This window comes from Gymnoscopelus microlampas, assembly GCF_963454915.1.
Source record: "Gymnoscopelus microlampas genome assembly, chromosome: 17".
Lineage (NCBI taxonomy): Eukaryota > Metazoa > Chordata > Actinopteri > Myctophiformes > Myctophidae > Gymnoscopelus > Gymnoscopelus microlampas.
This window is the reverse complement of record NC_139954.1, coordinates 15984322-16003298: the sequence shown is the minus strand read 5'-3', so window position 1 is coordinate 16003298 and position 18977 is coordinate 15984322. Positions and strand designations below refer to the sequence as shown.

General features: G+C 41.6%; 1 protein-coding gene across 1 annotated transcript in view; it reads right to left on the bottom strand.

Annotated features, from left to right (window-relative positions):
* The window catches only part of LOC311063960 (uncharacterized protein), a 56745-nt gene that overhangs the window by 28538 nt on the left and 9230 nt on the right, over positions 1-18977 (bottom strand). The window contains exon 2 of the mRNA XM_084083607.1: positions 200-445. Within this exon, the coding sequence (XP_083939733.1) occupies positions 200-445 (246 nt within the window). The remainder of the gene's footprint in view (positions 1-199; positions 446-18977) is intronic.

The window sequence follows — 18977 nt, the reverse complement described above, 5'->3', positions numbered from 1 at the left end:
GTGTGTCATCAAAATGGGTCCGTGACCCAAAAATGGGTTCCGACCCACTGTTTGGGAAAAAGCACTAGTGTACCTTATTGGCACACCGTTTCAGAACCATGGTCTGTTCAGACAACAGTGGAGCTGTTGGCAGTGAAAGGGGACTGCAGCAGTAGAACAGATAAAAACGCAAACTTGTTTGACCTCTGCGTTCACTCACCAGGTCTTTGCCCTCCTCCTCCTCCTCCTCCTCCTCCTCCTCCGCCGCCGGACGTATCGACCTGGCAGACAGGACAGCACTCGCCCTCGGGGATGTACACCTTCTCACAGTTGCTGAGCTCATCGCACTGGATTTCGTCGCAGAGGACTTGGCCGCTGTCACACACACAGATCCGGCATGGCTCCGGCTTCCAGATGTCCCTGTTGGTGTACGTCTGGCCGTCGGCCGTACAGCCCAAGTCATCTCCTGAAACACACAAAGAAGCCATCACAGGTGAGACAATGATGATATAGTAAAAGGGTCAAGTTTGAAGCAAAAGACAATCATTTGTTTCTTTTCACTTTTATTCACACTGCAAAGAGTTTGGTGAGCGTACATTCTGTCTCACATTGGTAGACAAACTCTGAGAGTGTCATCACAGCAGATATTGTTATTTTCTAAGCGTTTCCACAATTTGTAGTTAACCACATAAGGAGGGAGACTTTTGTTAATCCTGCTGGGGAAATTACATTTCAGCTTGTGTGTCTTACACGTAGACAATGAGCCAGGAGGCGAACCGGTGACCTTCTGATAACCCCATCAGAATCTCTACCCACTCGGCTATGGCTGCCTCCAAAATGAACCCTACTAGCATCCCTATTCTGGGGCAAATATTTGGTGAAAATAGCAGATCTACAAGCTCATAAAGTGACATGTTATGAGCTTAATCGGCTCATAGCGGGTATTTTCTGCAAAGAAAAAGCTGTTATGATCTGCTATTTTCGGCAATGAGTTTTGGTGTGGAGCAAAAAAAAGGAGCAGACCAAGTATAGAGCCCTGGGGGACCCTGGTCAACTAAATATGTAGGATTTAAGTGGTTAAGTGCATCCTTGAAGTCACCAGTGCACTTTGGCTAACCTTGGTTATCGTTGCCACACTGTGTTTTATTCCACTTTGTACACACGCACGCAAGCACGCGCACACACACACACACACACACACACACACACTCACACACAAACACCTACAGTAAGAACAATGCCCTGCGGAGAAAAGTCTGTCATGCTTAAGTGAAGACAACTTCACAGCTGGAAAAGCACACTGGGGAAGTTCATTTTGATCTAGTTGATGAGGTTGGAGGCAAGACGGGACAAAAGTTACCCTGCAACAAAGCCAAGTTATCTGTAATGAGATAGCTGCTGACTCTCATTGAATTCTGAACCAACATTATCTCACTCAGCCATAGCCAGAGGCGAGGTTAAGAGAGCTAGGTACTGTACACAATGTGTCTGTTTCTGTTTGCTCAGGGTTGGATTCGTTTGGGTGGGGGGGGGGGTGGATGGGGGGACTCCATGCTTTTTATATCCCCCTTATGGTCATTGGTATTTTATCACCGGTGGGGATATGTTTTATCCTTGCTTCTGGTCAGACTGAATTAAATACATGCATTTCCTTTTGTTAAGTGTATACCGTTTGATATGTTTATGTATGTAAATGTATGTTAACCACATTAACCCTGGGCACATTTGTCAAGATGAAAATTATAATTAAAAAAATAGCGTAAAATAGCCGAGCTACAACCTCACAACCTGCTGCGATGCATTGTGAGCTTGTAGATCGGCTATTTGTTGTACAAAGACGTACAGTATAGTAAGGGCTTAAGTGGTTAAGAAAATGTTCCCCACTCTGGTTTATTTTCTTCCAACAAATTGATGTGTTTGATTTTCAGAATCATTTTCAAATTATTTATTTAACCTTTGTTTACACAGGTGAAAATCCCATTGAGATCAACAACTCTTTTACCAGGGAGCCCTGGGAAAATCGGCGACTTCACACCATACTGGCCTAATCAGAAGCTGTTTCAAAAAGGTAAGGTTGCAAGATCTTGGCAAAAAAAATTGTCTCATCCTGTTTGGTAATCACTTCAGCCAGGCAAGTAAATGAATGCATTCTTCATTTACAGCAGCTGCCTTGAGGAGAAAATCTGCTGCCAGATTACAAGCTTATTACAGCCAAAACAATGCCAAAAGTGAATAATTGTAAATGGCATCGCAGACTTTACTTCATTACTCATGTTTTGGGGTGTTTTCTTCTCTTTTTTTACACAGCCTTCGTATACTGTATCAGATAAATATGCAAGGAGTGTAATGCCGTACACAAAATGAAACCCAGCACAGCAATGCAATATCAGCACAGTTTCTCAAGTGTCAAGTATCTAGTAACCACATAAACCCTATTATTTCATTGACCAGTCTCCCAGGGGTCTATATCTACTAGCAACCAAACATATACTGTATTTCTCTATTTATCCATTTAAACCCTATATACCTAGTTGACTGTTGTCCCCCAGGGGTCTATACTGTACTTGGTCCCCTCCTTTTTTCCCCATCTACACCCAAATCTCTTAGCCGAAAATAGCCGATCCACAAGCTCACAACGTGTCCCAGTGCAACGCGCTGAGCTTTTTAGAACATTTTTGCCAAATGTTGGCCCCGAAATAGGGATGCTAGGGTTCATGTGGTTAAACTGATACGTATACAGTGCTGTTTATTTTATTCTTTAACGTGAAACATATGCTTCCATTCTGCTCTAGACGATGTGTCAGGTTGTGAAGGTTGTGGAAAAGGTGACTCTTGGTAGTTGTAAAGTCCCCCCGCTGTTAGACATGAGCTAATTTCCTCCGAAGGCAGCATTTCAAATACCTGACTCGCGTTCACTTTGAAACGTGGTTCATTTTGTTTAACACGGTTGTTAAACAAAAAAATATCAACAAAATAAACAACTTGCGGTGTAAAGAGCAGATAGGTCAGCAGGGGTGCACTGTGAACTAGAAAACGTATAGAAAACTGCATTTGCAACAAACAAGAAGAAACACGTTCTGGACAAAAGAGCAAAGGGGATGTGCAGACATGGCCCGGATCCATCAACGCCTTAACTCGTGTTTCCACTTTAAAAGAAACCACATCGTGTTCATAGAAATAGAAGACATGCATTCACAATAGCGCCATGCCCCTGGCCACTGTTCTGGGGTTGGATGTTTTATTCGTGGCTTTAACAGCCAAACTTCCCAAGCTTTGAGATCCCCCAAATCTGAGCCCAGATCTGTCAGATCTGTGGTGGTGGCCCTGAAGCTTTTACCTGTTCCTCTTATAAACAGTAGGTGGCACCCCTGAGCTTCAAACCGCAGGTATCCCAGGTTGATGAGCCCACAGAGAGGAGACAGGAGGGTTGTACAGAGTCAGACTACTGAGATGGGGGGGGGTCAGAGAGGTGTTATACACTGCCTCAGAGTAGCTGCGCTTGTCAGGACAAAGGCAGGAGAGTATTATCCCAACCACGTGGTAGGCTATAGGAGGATGTCTATGTTAAACCTCATAGTAGGCTGCACTCGGCAGGGTGCCAAAGGCCACATGCTTGATGCTTCCAGCTAAAAGCCTCGATTTGCATGCCGACCGCCTCCACGCATGACAGGAATATTTGCGTTTCATGAGCCTGGCACATAAGCGAGGTTACGTTCCTTTGTAACCACTCAAATCCTGGATTATATTTTGTCGTCCGCTTTTTGGAAAAAACGTTGCCTGGCTGGAAAAAATAGAGAATCACTTCTCCAATGATTGTTTAATCAGGGGGGGGGGGAAGCAAAACCAACCACACACAATGCGACATGAAAGTTGTGTTACGAGAAAACATCAAAAGCGTGGCATTGACCCTCTAGCACGGCACGGCCATCTGTTTAACAGACCCGAGTCAAATGAGTGCTATAAATTATGATCATTAGTCGAATGAGATTGCAATACCATATTGGTTGAGTGAGTCCATACCGCTCAACCAGACAGACTTTTCCTGTGATTTCCTAAACGTTAAGGCATCCATTGTATCATCCTGTACACCATGAATGATATACTGTAGGAAATTGTATCCACTACTTCTCTTCTCTTTCCATTTCTTTGGGTTAATAGCTGTTTGCCCTTCAAGATTGCTATCAATGACGGTTGGCTAATGACCAAAGACTTCATTCAGTACAAGCAATATCCCTCAAGACCATCTGGAATAATAATGATTCAATGATTAAGCGCATAAGAGAGCCTCTCTCTCTCACTATGCAAACCCAGCCGGAATAGATAAGACTGACTTAAGACTCATACCTGGAACAGGATCAGTCCAGAGCTCATGTGTACTACTGCTGCATACCAAGCTAGAGGCAGGATGTTCAGAATACCATAAATCACTTGGTTCTCAAACATTTTTTATGTCAAGGACTCGTGTATTAAGCTGTGGACCCCCATTTGAAAATATTTTGTGTCATGGACCCCCATAAGATTTGTGGTGTTAAACATTTTCAAGATTCTTCAAAAATAGCAGATTTACAAGCTCACAATGCAGCAAGCTTGTTGAGCTGTTATTTTCTAACATCCAAAGTATAAAATAGGGTTAAATGGTTAAACAGATTTTGATGTTATCGTAGTAAATGTTACTGTGGACCCCTGAAGGTCCCCAGACCTCTTTTTGAGAATTCTGCCATAAATCACAGGCTGCAATCCGGAACTTATTTGAATGATTTTATTTGAATCAATCTGTATGGTAAAGTATGTTAATATAAGTACATCTGCAGTGGTTAGAGCTGGTCAGGTTTCCCTACTACTACTCTTCCATTGAGAAATAGACCCTATAGTGTCTGGTAGAACACTTACTCATTGACAACTAAGTAGTACTGCCTCAAGCTCATAAGTGCAATATCATAGACAAGTTGGTGTTGCCTCTTAGCTGGGTGGTAGCAATTTGGTCTCTCACATGGGAGAGATAGGTTCGAATCCCGGGTAGGACATATATTATGGTTTGCAGCTTTAACAACCCTCTAAAATATAGCTGATTATTAAATGAATCTAAAAGCATGTAATCAGATGCAGCTAGTCACGTATGGGAAGCAACCAATCCGATGTTTCCCTTTGTGAGCTTGCAGATCGGCTATTTTCAAAGGTAGTTAACCTAATGTAGTCAGATTGTATATTCAAATCAATATTCACTGCTTCATCTGAACAATTAAGACGGCGACAGTACGTATCCAGCATAGGAAATTACATTAAGAAACTTTTTGGGCGATTTGTCTGCACGTTCTTACGCTCTAGAATTTTCCTGCTTCAATGTGGAACACCATCTGTTTTCCCAGGTTTACTAAGAGAGCAGGCTAATAAAAAAGGCTGAGAATGATTTGCAATTGCCATTTGACCCACGTGACGGCTAAATTGCACATAAACATGCATTCACACACACACACACACACACACACACACACACACACACACACACACACACACACACACACACACACACACACACACACACACACACACACACACACACACACACACACACACACACACACACACATATGTCGCTGTGCACAAACACATAAACAAAGACTTGAGTCTCCGGTTTCCTGCTACAAAAGCGCCCAAAACGCAACACATTATAAATAAAAACACGCTGTTTCTGTTTCTAATCCACATGTGCACACACAGACTCCGGCACAGATGGACACAATCGCTTTAACATGTGCACACATGGCAGGACACCCAGTCCTTCTGACCAGAGTCACTGACCTGACACCGTGTCTCATAGGAAGTGGCAGAACCGCTGCCTGTCCCATAACAATCATCAACATTTCTTCCAAGCAGCTGTATTTGCTGTGGCCTAGCAGTGATGGTGGAAAAAGTACTCACACTTTTTACTTACGTAAAAGTATCAATACTGCAATGTAGAAGTACTCTGTTACAAGTAAAAGTCCGGAATAAAACATTTACAAATGTACAAATGTATTGGTATCAAAATGTACTTAAAGAACCAAAAGTAGAAAGTACACATTATGCAGAATGTCGCGTTTCACAAGTTTTCAAATGTATAAAGTAGCAGATCTACAAGCTCACAATTCGTCGCCATGCCATCCAAATGTAAATAGGGCTGAAGTGGTTAATAAATGTGTTGTGATAATAATAAAAATCCACGAAGTAACTAGTTACTAAAGTTTTCAAATAATTGTAGTTTAGTAAAAGTATAATATTTGCCTCTGAGATGTAGTGGAGTAGAAGTAACAGTACAGAACATTGGAACTACTCCAGTAAAGTAAAAAATACCTCAAAATTGTACTTAAATACAGTACTTGAGTAAATGTACTTAGTTACTTGACACCACCGTGGCCTAGCAAAGCCTGTTTTCTGTGTATATCGCAGAACACTAAAGTAGCAATTAGGCCTGTCCCAATCATTATATTATCTCCTAAAAGCGCAATTATTTGAGATAATCGCAAGTACTTTGCCATAAATGTCATAATCGTTTCCATCTTGAAAAATGTTTGTACATTTTCAGATATTTCTCCAAAATAGCAGACATAGCAGATCTACAAGCTCACAACGCAACACGTTGTTTACAAAGCCTGAAAGGCAAACAGAAATGTATGTTTTTTGTCATATGTTCCAATGTTCAATGCCAAAAATTGTCAATTGCAATTATTTGTATGACAATTAATCGTCAAGTACAATTTCATGATTGTGACTGCCCTAGTGTAGAAATAGGCCTATAGCTGGTTTGCTGCCCATTCATGTTCTATTCTATTAACTTCCTTAAAACTGAAAACAAGACCCAGATCAGTGAGATGTCCTGCTGCTGAATAGGCCATTTAATGATGAAATGATGATGAAATGATCCAAGTTCAAACACATAATACATCCTGGCTTCGCAAACATAAGCTCATCTGTCTCAGAAAGATACACTGTGAGTCTACTTCTGCTGAATGAATAATAGCAGGGTTTGACTTCCTGTCAGCATGTTTCTTTCATTGTTTCTGTTGCAGCATTTTGGGGGTAATTACATGCAAGGAAAGTTTCATCCAGGCATGTCAAGGTTTGACTCTGTTTGTATACTCCTATTTGACAATACAAAACATCACATAAGGTAGTGTTTAAAGCTGAGCTGTCAGCCACAAAGCTGGAAAGTCACTTCTTTTTTTCTTTTTTTGTGTACAATTTTGAGGTTTGAGTGATTTAGGCAGAGTTTGAAATTTACTGGTAGAGAAGTGTGGTTCGCAGAATAGTCTTTACGAGAAGAAAGAAAACCCACAGAAAAAATCCACCACAAAATCGTGAGCCCACAGTAAAATGCTCAGTGTCCATTTAGCTCGGTACAAACAGAATCAAATGGACCTTTTATGGATGTGTAACTCTGAGAGTGTCCAAACAGAACCAAATGGACCTTTATGGATGTGTAACTCTGAGAGTGTCCAAACAGAACCAAATGGACACGTGAGTTAAATGAACACTCACATTTTACAGTGCAGGAGGAGGAACCAAATGGAACCTTACGGATGTGTAACCTCTGAGAGTGTCCAAATGGTCATTTTTAAGGGTCCATTTGTTTCCATTTGGACACTCTCAGAGTTCAATTAACACTCCGGATTTGACAGTGCAGGAGGCAGTGGTGGAAAGCAACTGAGTACATTTACTTAAGTACAATTCTGAGGTGCTTTTACTTTACCTGGAGTATTTCCAATTGTTTATGCTTTCACTTTTACTCCACTACATCTCAGAGGCAAATATTGTACTTTTTATTACACTACACTTTTTTGAAAACTTTAGTTACTTTGTAGATTTGGATTATTATTACAAAACGTACATTGACAACTTCAACCCTATATAGATTTCGGCTATTTGAAAATAGCAGATCTACAAGCTCACAATGCGCCGCATCGCGACGCATTGTCAGCTCGTAGATCTGCTATTTTCAAAAGATTTCTATATACATTTGAAAACTTGTGAAATGGGACATTTTGCATTATGATCACTTTGTACTTTTGGTACTTTAGTATATTTTGATACCAATACTTTTGTACTTTTACTCAAGTAAATTTTGAATTCCGGACTTCTACTTGTAACAGAGTATTTCTACATTGCGATATTGATACTATTACTTAAGTAACAAATGTGAGTACTTTTTCCACCACTGGCAGGAGGAGTGTTTGTGTGTGTGTGTGTGTGGGGGGGGGGGGGGTTCACGTCGTTCACTTTTTCCCTCCTCTCAGCTAAGGTTCCATGCTTTTCTGCAGACGTGCGTTTAATCGTGACACCGACGAAAAGGCATGCATGCTCCCCTTTTCTGTGGGCGCCGGCCCCTGATCCGGATTTTCCACGAGTCAGCTAACGGGGGCAGACAGACAGTTTCCTCTCCCAGGTTTTAAAACACGGGTAGTCTGGTACTCTCTCCCGACATGACTCAACGGAGGAGGCTCTCTCTCTCTCCTCCTGCTGTTCTCATTCAGCCCAGCCACGCTCGCTCGGCCAGACACCCGCGAGATAACACCGAACCGCAACACCTCCGGCAATCATCATCACACACATCTGAGACGCAACAGTGTGTGGAAAGACCTGGGGGGAAGGAAAAAAAGAAAAACCCGGCCTAGCATGGGATTATCTCGATCTGGCAGATGCAGAAAAGAAAAGGGAAAAAGAAAAGAGGATAGTTTATGGATTTTCCCTGGCTTATATGGAAATACTCATAACATACTGTGTTTGGGGAGTAGCAGTTGTAGCCAGAAGTCGAGGGGTTAGAAAATGACCTTATGGAAACAATGAGTCATTTTAGCTAAAGCTCGCCATTTTCTAAAGTAAAAAAACTAAACTAAAAAATTGTGGCCACACAGCCCCCCCAACCCCCCCAACCCCCAAACTGAGAGACAAACCATTTATCAGAATGTTTACAAAATGCCCAGAAAAGCCCCCACGGTGCCCACAGGATGCGTTGTTTATTAAATAATATCACATCTGAATCCATTTCGCCTCCCATCGCTCGTCCTAGAGGAGCACGTCATTCCACTGAGACCAGCTTGCCCCGGCCCGACTGACATGGTTAATTCCCGCAAGGAACGCAGGCTGGGGTTTCTGAGCCCAGAGATACAGATGAGTTACAGCTGCTGACGGGGTGGCTTTGAGGCAGCTGGAACGCTCCTGCTCTCAAATCCCCAGGGTGACACAGCCAGACGTAAATCTTCAGCTCACCTCTGACCCAACCTGTAATTGGTTCACTGATGAAGCAATTCACAAGGCCCTGTTCTCTCGCAAAACAACTGTCGAGACCTTTTGCCATCCCAGTCCGGTGCGTATAGCGTTCCAAAGGGTCAAATACAAGGACAACGACTTAGCCCCCTTATTGGCCGTCTTGTCAGCACAGTATAGCACTTCAAAGGTGACTCGACAACCTATGATTATCTGTCATCCTGTGTGCTTTGGTTTTAATGATTGACCTAAAGACTTGACTCCCTTGGGGGGGGGGGGGGACTCAAAACCAGTGATTCTCAACCTTTTTTTTTTATTTCAAGGACCCCTAGTTTGATATGCATTAGGCCACAGACAAGTTATTTGATACTTTTATTTTATTTTTTTTATCTCCTGGACCTCAATCTATGCTGTAAAATCCTCAGTGTTTATTTAATTCTGAGAGTATTATAAATGGAACCAAATGGACCTTGTCCATTTCTTCACTCTTTATTTAGTTACACAGACCCATATGGTTCCTATCAATCATATAGATGGGGACCCCTTGGCTGGAACTCCCTCAAGGACCCCTTGGGAGTTCCCGGACCCCACGTTGAGAACCACTGCTCTAAACGGATTCACTGAATCCTGTCTCTTTAATATTCTGACCTCATAGAGAAAGCGTCGGGAATTATCTGTAACAGCTTTGTCAGTGTGTGTGTGTCGGGGGAGGGGGGGGGGTACTCTGGTTCAAACACGTTCCTCACCTTGGCTTCCATAAACAAAGCCATGCATCTCTCCAGGGGAAGCGGTAGGAAGATCGGGCCAGGAAAAGTTGAAGTGAATAAGTAGCTTGCTGACTACATGTCTAGGCTTCTCCCCCTGTCCGTCTCCACCGAGACGAGAGGGCTTCCTCGAAGAGAAACGACCACAGTCGTGATCTGTTCCTATCCCATGTTCACCCGTGGGAGGCTTGCGGCTGTCCAAAATTGCACATCACCCACCCCCCCTTTCCCCCAACGTCTCTGTCTTAATCTTCTCTCTGTCTCTCTCTCTCTTCTGCTGCCTGACTTAAACTGCTTTCTGTTGCTTGGATTTTGTCTAATGCATTTTGTATACTTTGTAGGTTATAATCAAATATTTAATTATTTCTACAAAACTCTTAAAGTTTTCACAAATAGCAAAAATAGCAGATCCACAAGCTCACAGTGTCTTGCGGCACAATGTGAACTTGTAGATCTGTTATTTGGGAAAGGTTTTGAAAGTATAAAATATGGCTTAAGTGATTAAGTTAACACTCAGGAGAGTTTTGCAATATTGGCAGGAATAACATAGAATAGACAGGCTTAAGTCTATTGTGTAGACATAATTGACTGACACACAGGACTTAAATGATTGTGATTAGCCTATAATGAGTAAGTGAAAGATCCCACTTGTTTCTTGGTCTTAAACCCCGGCACTGATCAAACAACCTTTATGTCATTATGTGATAATGGAAAATGTTCTTCCCAGCACTATTATAGACTCATTGCGGACTACAAGACAAAACAGGCATTCTGGGAGCTTCTGAAGTGAATAGATCTGTAATCAGACATTTCCAGACCACAAGCGCCGACGGAACGTTGCAGTAACGAGGCTGCTGTAGATAATCATCATTCACTGCAAAATCCTTCTTTACACTGTCAGTTAGACTTCACCATCACTCAGAACTTTACAGTGACAAAACTCAATGTGTCTACAAAGCAGAACAACAACAACAACAACAACTACATCAATACAAACAACTAAACTCTGAAGCTCTCACTTTGCTGGCCCTGACACCCTACCAGAATCCAAAGGTTCGACATGAGGGCAACCATTTGTTCCTTGTTCGGGCATGCCATATGCTTGCTAAAGATTCACTGGAGAAACATTGTTGTAGTTGAGACTGAGTACACAACATCTATCAAAGTTTGATGACAACGAGGAACACTATATAGAAAAAAGTACCATCTACTGAACATATATATATATATTCTGTGGCACTGTAATTGCAGTAATTCTAAAACGGTTTAATCTCATTTGATGTTGTTGACTGTAAAATCCTCAGTGTTAAGTTAACTCTTGAGTGTACAAATGTACACTCAGTCTTATACAGATCGGAAATACAGATCCATAATTGTCCATTTGGATCTTAACAATCATTTAGCTGGGGACCCCCTGAAACCCTTACAAGGACCCCTGGGTGTCCCCGCACCCCATGTTGAGAACCAATGCTGTATATGGTACATGTGATACCACATATGGTTACACCTAGGTTACTCTGCAACCACTCTGGTTAGCTCCATGGTTTTTGTTTTTCTTCGCTGTGTTTTTTCGACTTTCGATAAATTACAACCTACAGACCACAAAAGACAGCCACGTTGGCTATATAACATGTCATTTCATGCTATCATAACACACTTTACTCTAAACACTGGGAGAAGGGGGGGTCAAGATCAAAGTGAATCATCCATCTTCATGTTAAAATCCTTAATCCTTAACCCACTGCGGTACACTTTACATTCCAAAGACTATAATCAGTTTCATTTAACTGAAAGTGGCCGTAATGGTGTAGTTTTACACTTGTTTATTATTTATACCCAGAAATGCAAGGTACTTAACGTGACTTTCAAGTTGGCAAGCTGAGCATGTGATGCAATATCTCACTATAAGCAAAAAAGCTTTGAAACTCACAAAATGGCATGCTGTAGAAACTCTTTTCCAGGCCAGTACAAAGAAGAAAAATCTATACATTATGTTAGACCAGTGATTTACAAACTTTTTGAATTCAAGGAAAGCACACCATAAGGGCAAGTCAAAATATCTAGGCACACCTGTATTCGTATGTACATGTTATCACTTAAACATTTATTTTTCACAAAGTGCTGATACAGTATAATAATAATAAAGCATTCCTAGCGTTTCATATAATTGCATATAATGCAATAATACTGTCAAAAAGTCCCAAGGCACACCTGTCTCACAGCACACCAGTGTACCTCAACACATTGTTTGGGCCGGCGTACATTATGTAATTTGTCATCCAGTGTAAGCACAGCCAACCGGTGCGGTGACTGAGGTGGCAGGCGTGAACGGTTATAATTGAATTTGCCACAAATCTGATTGCTTACATTTCCACTTTATGTGAAACCTAATTGCAGGTACAGAGGACAAGAGTGTGAAAAATTGGTATTCAGCTTTCTCGAGTGCGTCTGTTTGATTTTGCAACCATATCGCAACACAGCGCGTCCTGGCTGAACATCAAACATGTGGTATTCATATCCTCTCAGGTTAGGTCCAGAACTCACTGATCTACCCAAGCAAAACATGTTGACACACTTTGCACTCACATGCACCCCCTCCCGTCACCTCAAAGTGAACGTGTGCGAGGTATCCCTGCAACAAAAGGGTCCCCCTCATAAATCATTCAGTTTTAAAGGGCTATTTTCTCCCTGTGAACTTGTATAATCCAGTCTTTACTCACATAAACATTCAGAGGATGAATCAATGATTTGTTTTTTTCAAATTGCCAGCATAATATACCTAATAATACGTAATACATAATATATTCATCCTCTATAGATATGATAGATCTATCTCTATAATCACATTAAACATTTTACAATCAGACATGCATGTCCATGTTGACCATTGATTGATTTAGATTTAACGCACCATTTCTCATTTGCGTTCCTATAAGCATCCGCTCCATATATAAATCTGTAAGTAAAATCAACGCATGAAGGGACGGAAAATGGTTGACGTCAAACATTCCAGTTAGGCAGAGCTGAGCGTTAACATATACAAGGGTCATGGCGCCCCAGCGTTTTACATCAACTAAGCACATAGCCAGATGTGAAAGAATAAACGCTGGAGTCTCCACACAGGGAAAAGAGGAAAGCTGTTTCCACTGCACTGTGCACACGCTAGAACGAGAGCCATTGTTTCAGCCGTGTGCATTTGTCGTGAATACGGTAGTGAAATTGAACATCCTGCCATGCACCATGATTCATACACAATCAGATTACGGCCTTTCATTGTGACAAGAGAGAACATTATAGCCCAGAGCAAGACAGATCTAACGAGACTGAAACGGTGCTCAGATGATTGCGTTCGTACTTGTTCTTTAATTTCACAGCTTTAGCATTGTTGGCTTTGGTCCAATTGCGACGCTGTGCAATATCAAAGCGACTTATTCTATCCACGTCCAAATTGCTGGTTAACGTCCCCCATTATGCATTCATTATGAGCAACAGGTGCTCATTATGCATTCCAGTTGAATCTATGAATTACTATTACATGCCCCTCATAATTGATAATGAATTGATCCATCTGAAACGTGTTATTCATGCAAGCCAGGACCACAGGGTGAGCTCTCCCTTAGTCTTGCACACACAAGTCTAATGTCCGCCAGGCATGACAGCACAACTGCTCTGACAGATAATAATTCAACCTGATGAGTTGACAACTTCCTTCAACTCTGTTACAGAACGTGAACATGGATGTATAATGTACCAGGGGTTTGCGGTGCCCCAGAAAACGAAAACCGCAGTATAAGCAGTTATACTGTATGCCACAAAAGCCAATAATACGTTATTTTTAGGTAGGGAAATGGGTGAAAAGCACGGTCACAAAATGGTCAAACTCACAAGTCGAACACTAAGGCTTGATGTTAGACAGAGTGGGACAAACTGCAGGAAAGAATCCAAGGCCTGTGTTGTCCGGCATGTTGGCAGTATACCTCGCAGCAGCACTGAACACATCTGCTTGCCTTTTAAAGTGCAAGCCTATGTGTTGGCCTGCTTTCTGCCTCCTATTTCTGTCTGTCTGTTTGTCTCTCCTCTCTCTTTGATTATATTCTTAGTGGAGGAACGCAATCCTAGATAAAGGTTGCACTGTTGTTGTGTTTTTGTCTGAGCTATCCCTGAAAGATTCACTGTAAAAACCTAATTTACATTTATATATTTCATCACTGTGTAGCTCGTTGACATCAGTTCATTTTCGACAAAAGGAACAAAATGTTTACTCAGTGTTCATACAAGAACGTCAGCCATTTAAAGACATTTCTTAAACACTAGAGTGCATAGAATCTGTGTTTTCGAGTGGCCCAGGGATTCCCATAGTGCACTGCGTGCCTTGCCTGCTACATCAGCTTAAAATGGCAGCCAGATGGTTTGTAACATTCAAATGAGGTTTTAGATTATCAAAGCAATCAAAGGAATCTGTTTCTTATTATCTTATTAGACAAGGCTATGCCTTGATCATAAGCACCTGTTGGTCTCTTGACGCAAGATCTTTGTAGTCTGTACCAAACGACAAGGTTCTGCAGATTATCCTCAGTGACCATCGCTTGTCAGAAGGATTTCTTAATGAGAACTCTTCATTCAAAGTGTTTGGAACACAGCCATTCTGAACTACTACAACTTGAGGCTCACCCAAAGGCCAAAGAACACAACACTTAACCACTTTAACTCTGTTGACCAGGGTTCCCCAAGCGCTCTCTACTAGTTTCGCTCCTTTTTTCCCTCAACACCTTCCTTGTCAAAAATAGCCGATCTACAAGCTCACAACTATTGCTTTCGACGCGTTGTGAGCTTGTACTTTGGATATTTTCAACAAACGTTTGCCCCAGAATAGGGACACTAGGGTTCAACTTTACAAAAGTATAGCACAAGTTGCACAGTTCTGCAGTTACAGTACTACCGAATCGTAACAGTACTTAATTGTATGACCTGGGGCACACCTCTCAAGAAGACCGAGTGACCATTTCCATTGGAGAGCATTCAGTCATGGAGCTGACTCACTAAAGCCATGAGATGAAACGCACATGTTGGATCATTATCGTTCTTTCCGAGGGTAGGGGGTTTGAGTTTTTTTTTATGAGTCGTTTTATATATAAGTTGAGGAGCAGCACCCCACCCCCACCCCCCACCTCCAGGCACATGAGATTTACTGCCAACACATTTCGTTTGACCTGCTTGCTACAGGAACCAAAGGATGCCACAGCCTCTCTGTGTCTTTCGCGCGTACACATACACACACGCACTCACGCAGTACATGTACTGCATGCACACACACACACGCACACACACACGCACACACACACACACACACACACACACACACACACACACACACACACACACACACACACACACACACACACACACACACACACACACACACACACACACACACACACACACACACACACATTAGTATTACTTCACTTGGGAGGTTATAACTGTCATTAAAAAAAAAATATATATATATGCTATTTTTAACACTATTCCTAAATCCTGGGGCTCACACTGGGGGCTCACTCAAGCGCGGGCGTGAGACTTGTACATGTCCACTTAAATAGCAAATCTACAAACTCAACGCTTTTAGATCTGGGCTGTTTCGGTGCGTGACACCTGCATGAAACTAAGCATAAATCAGGCATAACTCTAAACCCCTAAACCTAATCCCTAAATGCCTAATTCTAAACCCAGCCTGAATCTTTTCCTAATTGTAAGCCTAACTAGGAAACATTTTTTTAAACCATAAAACAAAAATGTATCTTTCAATAAAATAGCCCTCTATTTCTCAAATTCTCTCTCTCTCACACACACACACACACACACACACACACACACACACACACACACACACACACACACACACACACACACACACACACACACACACACACACACACACACACACACACACACACACACACACAGAGACACACACGCACACATTCTCCTTGTAGTCTAAACTGTATATACTGTGACTTTTCTGCCCTCAAAATTCTTCTTTTACTCTCTCATTCTCTCTCTCCCCCTCCCTTCTCTCTCTCTCTAACTCTCTCACCTTTCCACTTCTGTACTTTAGTCTCGTATGTCTCACGCCTGAATTTACACTTTTCATTGCTCTGTTTTTTTACCTTTCTCTCTCTCTCTCTCCTCACCTTTTGCTATGTATTGCCTCGCTCACTCTTATCTCCGTCTTTCTCCCCCGCTTGTCCCTTCTCTTTGTTGTGATTATTCTTTGTTGTGATTATTCTAAAAGCTTACAGAGTCGACGCAGCTGTTCAGGCACTGGCGTTGCATTGCATCATGTAACGGAGCTGCCTGCCCTTCAGGCAGAGCAACGGATGTGTGCCATAAATATTTACATCTTCCACTGGACCACAGATTGTGGAGCCACAATTCACTTAATTCATCCTTCAATTCACACTCATTCACTTGGCATTTTACAGTTTAGCAGCTAACCACCTTCAACCTGGCCTCGGCATTTTCGGTATGTCATTATAGGCGAATATTGTCAAGAATAGTCATAAATAGTGAAAATAGTCAATCTACAAACTCAAAACGTGGCATAATGTTGCGTAGTGTGAGGTTGTAGATTGGCTATTCACTGCACACCAAAGTATATAGGGCTGCAGTTGTTAAAGATTATATTATATATATATAATATATTTATATATATATTATATATAAATATTTGTGTCCTTGGAAGAAAAAACAAGAACCTGAGAGTGGTGGTTCTATCTCAGCTCACGCAGAGCTGCTCATATAGCCAGAACAGTGAGGGATTCCCCTGTTCAATTCATGTCACGTGACGTGGATTTAGCATACTGGAGTTGTACAGTACAAAATGTCTTACTGTCCAAAAATAGGCTATTAGAAACAGGGCCAATGCAATATTTTTGCAGAGTTGCTTGGAAGACAGCAACAGGAACTTGTTGGGGGAAAAAAGAAAATCTTCATTCAACGTTTTTGCTGCCATACAACCATCTCAGGCAATGGAAACTGTGACCTACAGTATTGCCAGATGAGCTCCATACATCAGCTACTCCCCAAAGTATTATGTATTCTCCAAGTGTTTTATTCTTCCCAGGTATTTTGCTGCAACGTACTGTATATATCATTACGCTTGGACTGTAGCCCAGATGGTCAAGCTATCATCTACTGTATATGTCCAGGAGTTCTCTCAGCTTTACTAACTTGGATGCATGGATAAAACTGTATCCTGCACATGGTGATAATTCTATTATCCTCTCCTGGTATTAAGTACACTCAGCATTCCTTAGAAACAGCAACACTGCGTTGCTACTGTGCCTTTGCTATGCTACATGCTGTGACTAAACTAAGATAAGATGAACCTTTATTGATCCTGAGAGGGAAATTCAGATGTGATGGCCACAACTGCAGTCACCAAGATAAATAAGAATACAAATACAAATAAAGCACTGAGCTTATCTTAGCACCTAACATAGTCTGTCAATAAATATGTACCGTGAGTTATATGAATGAATATATTCACAGTATATTGGGGACTATGGATGGAAATTAACATCCTTGCTAATTCCGGTGTGTTTGCATTACATCATGTTTGTATTGATCATTAATATGCGCTCTCCCGTCCAGATAAACAAATAATGTTAATATAATAATAATAATAAATAGTAAAGTAAATCGACAAGTATAATTATTAATATGAATTAATAATTCATATTGAATACTGTATGAATGAATAGTATTCATTGTTGATTGAGAAGACTAATCAACAATGGATATAAGCATGGATATGTGTACGGGACATAATCCTGACATGATGTGAGTACAGAGAACAGAGGGCAGACCGTGGGGCCCCTTCCCCGCGGTGACATCACTCTGAGCCTTTAGGCCCCCTGAGGGAACTGACAGGATTTATCACTTTCTCTTTGCTGAATGCAGCCCTTGAAGTTTACAGCTCCCCTACATCTTTGTCAAAGCTGGAGACAGACACAGAGAGAGTGAGAGAGGAGAGAGTGAGTTTGATAGGGTCAAAAGGACACTACTGTGATGGACTTTTCCACACCACGCTTCATTGGACATAGGTATTTGGACAGCAAAGGCGACATTAGTGGTGGTGGTGACATATTTATTTGACAATATGCATACTTAGCCACTTAAACCCTATACTTTCTTGAGCGGGGTCCCCCAGGGTTCTATACTTGTTCCCCTCCTTTTTTCCCTCTACACCAAATCATCTTTTCACCAGAAATAGCCCATCTACAAGCTCACAGCGCGTTGCGAGCTTGTAGATCTACAATTTTTTGCCTATTTTTGCTGAATGTTTTCCTATTCTTGCCGAATGTTTTTCTACTCTTGCCGAATGTTTGCTTATTTTCCTCAAATGTTCACCTAGTATGACATACCCACAATAGGGAGGCTATAGGGTTCTTGTGGTTAAACATATTTTGTATGTGTGAAAAGGATAAAACACAATGAATCTCGAGAGCTTATTTCCAGAGATAGGATTTGTTTCCTTTTTTTTTACTTGAGTACTTGGTTAATATTTAGCTAAATACTGTACCACAGACAACTCAAACGTAGACTGGAGTTGCACAGTTATCTGAGGGAAGTGCATAAATGCCATAATCACTTGTTTTTTGAGCAAATGCAGTTTTAATTCGATTTAAGATATCAAATCACATGTGTGCGAGCACACACACACATTCACAGACACGTGACTCGATGACTGAGGAATGAGAGCCTTGTGACATTTTGATACCAAACTTCCAAATAAGTTTTTCTCTCGATAGAAAACCACCACAGAGAAGAGGAAATGAACATTCTCTTCCACATGTTTTAACTGTACAAATCTGCACTAAAACACTATGGTGCACTTCCTTACACAGTATGATTTTCCCTCTGGATTGCCTTCTTGCATTAGTCTTCCACTGCCAAGAGAATAGGAACATTTCTTGGCAGATTTGTTTGCAG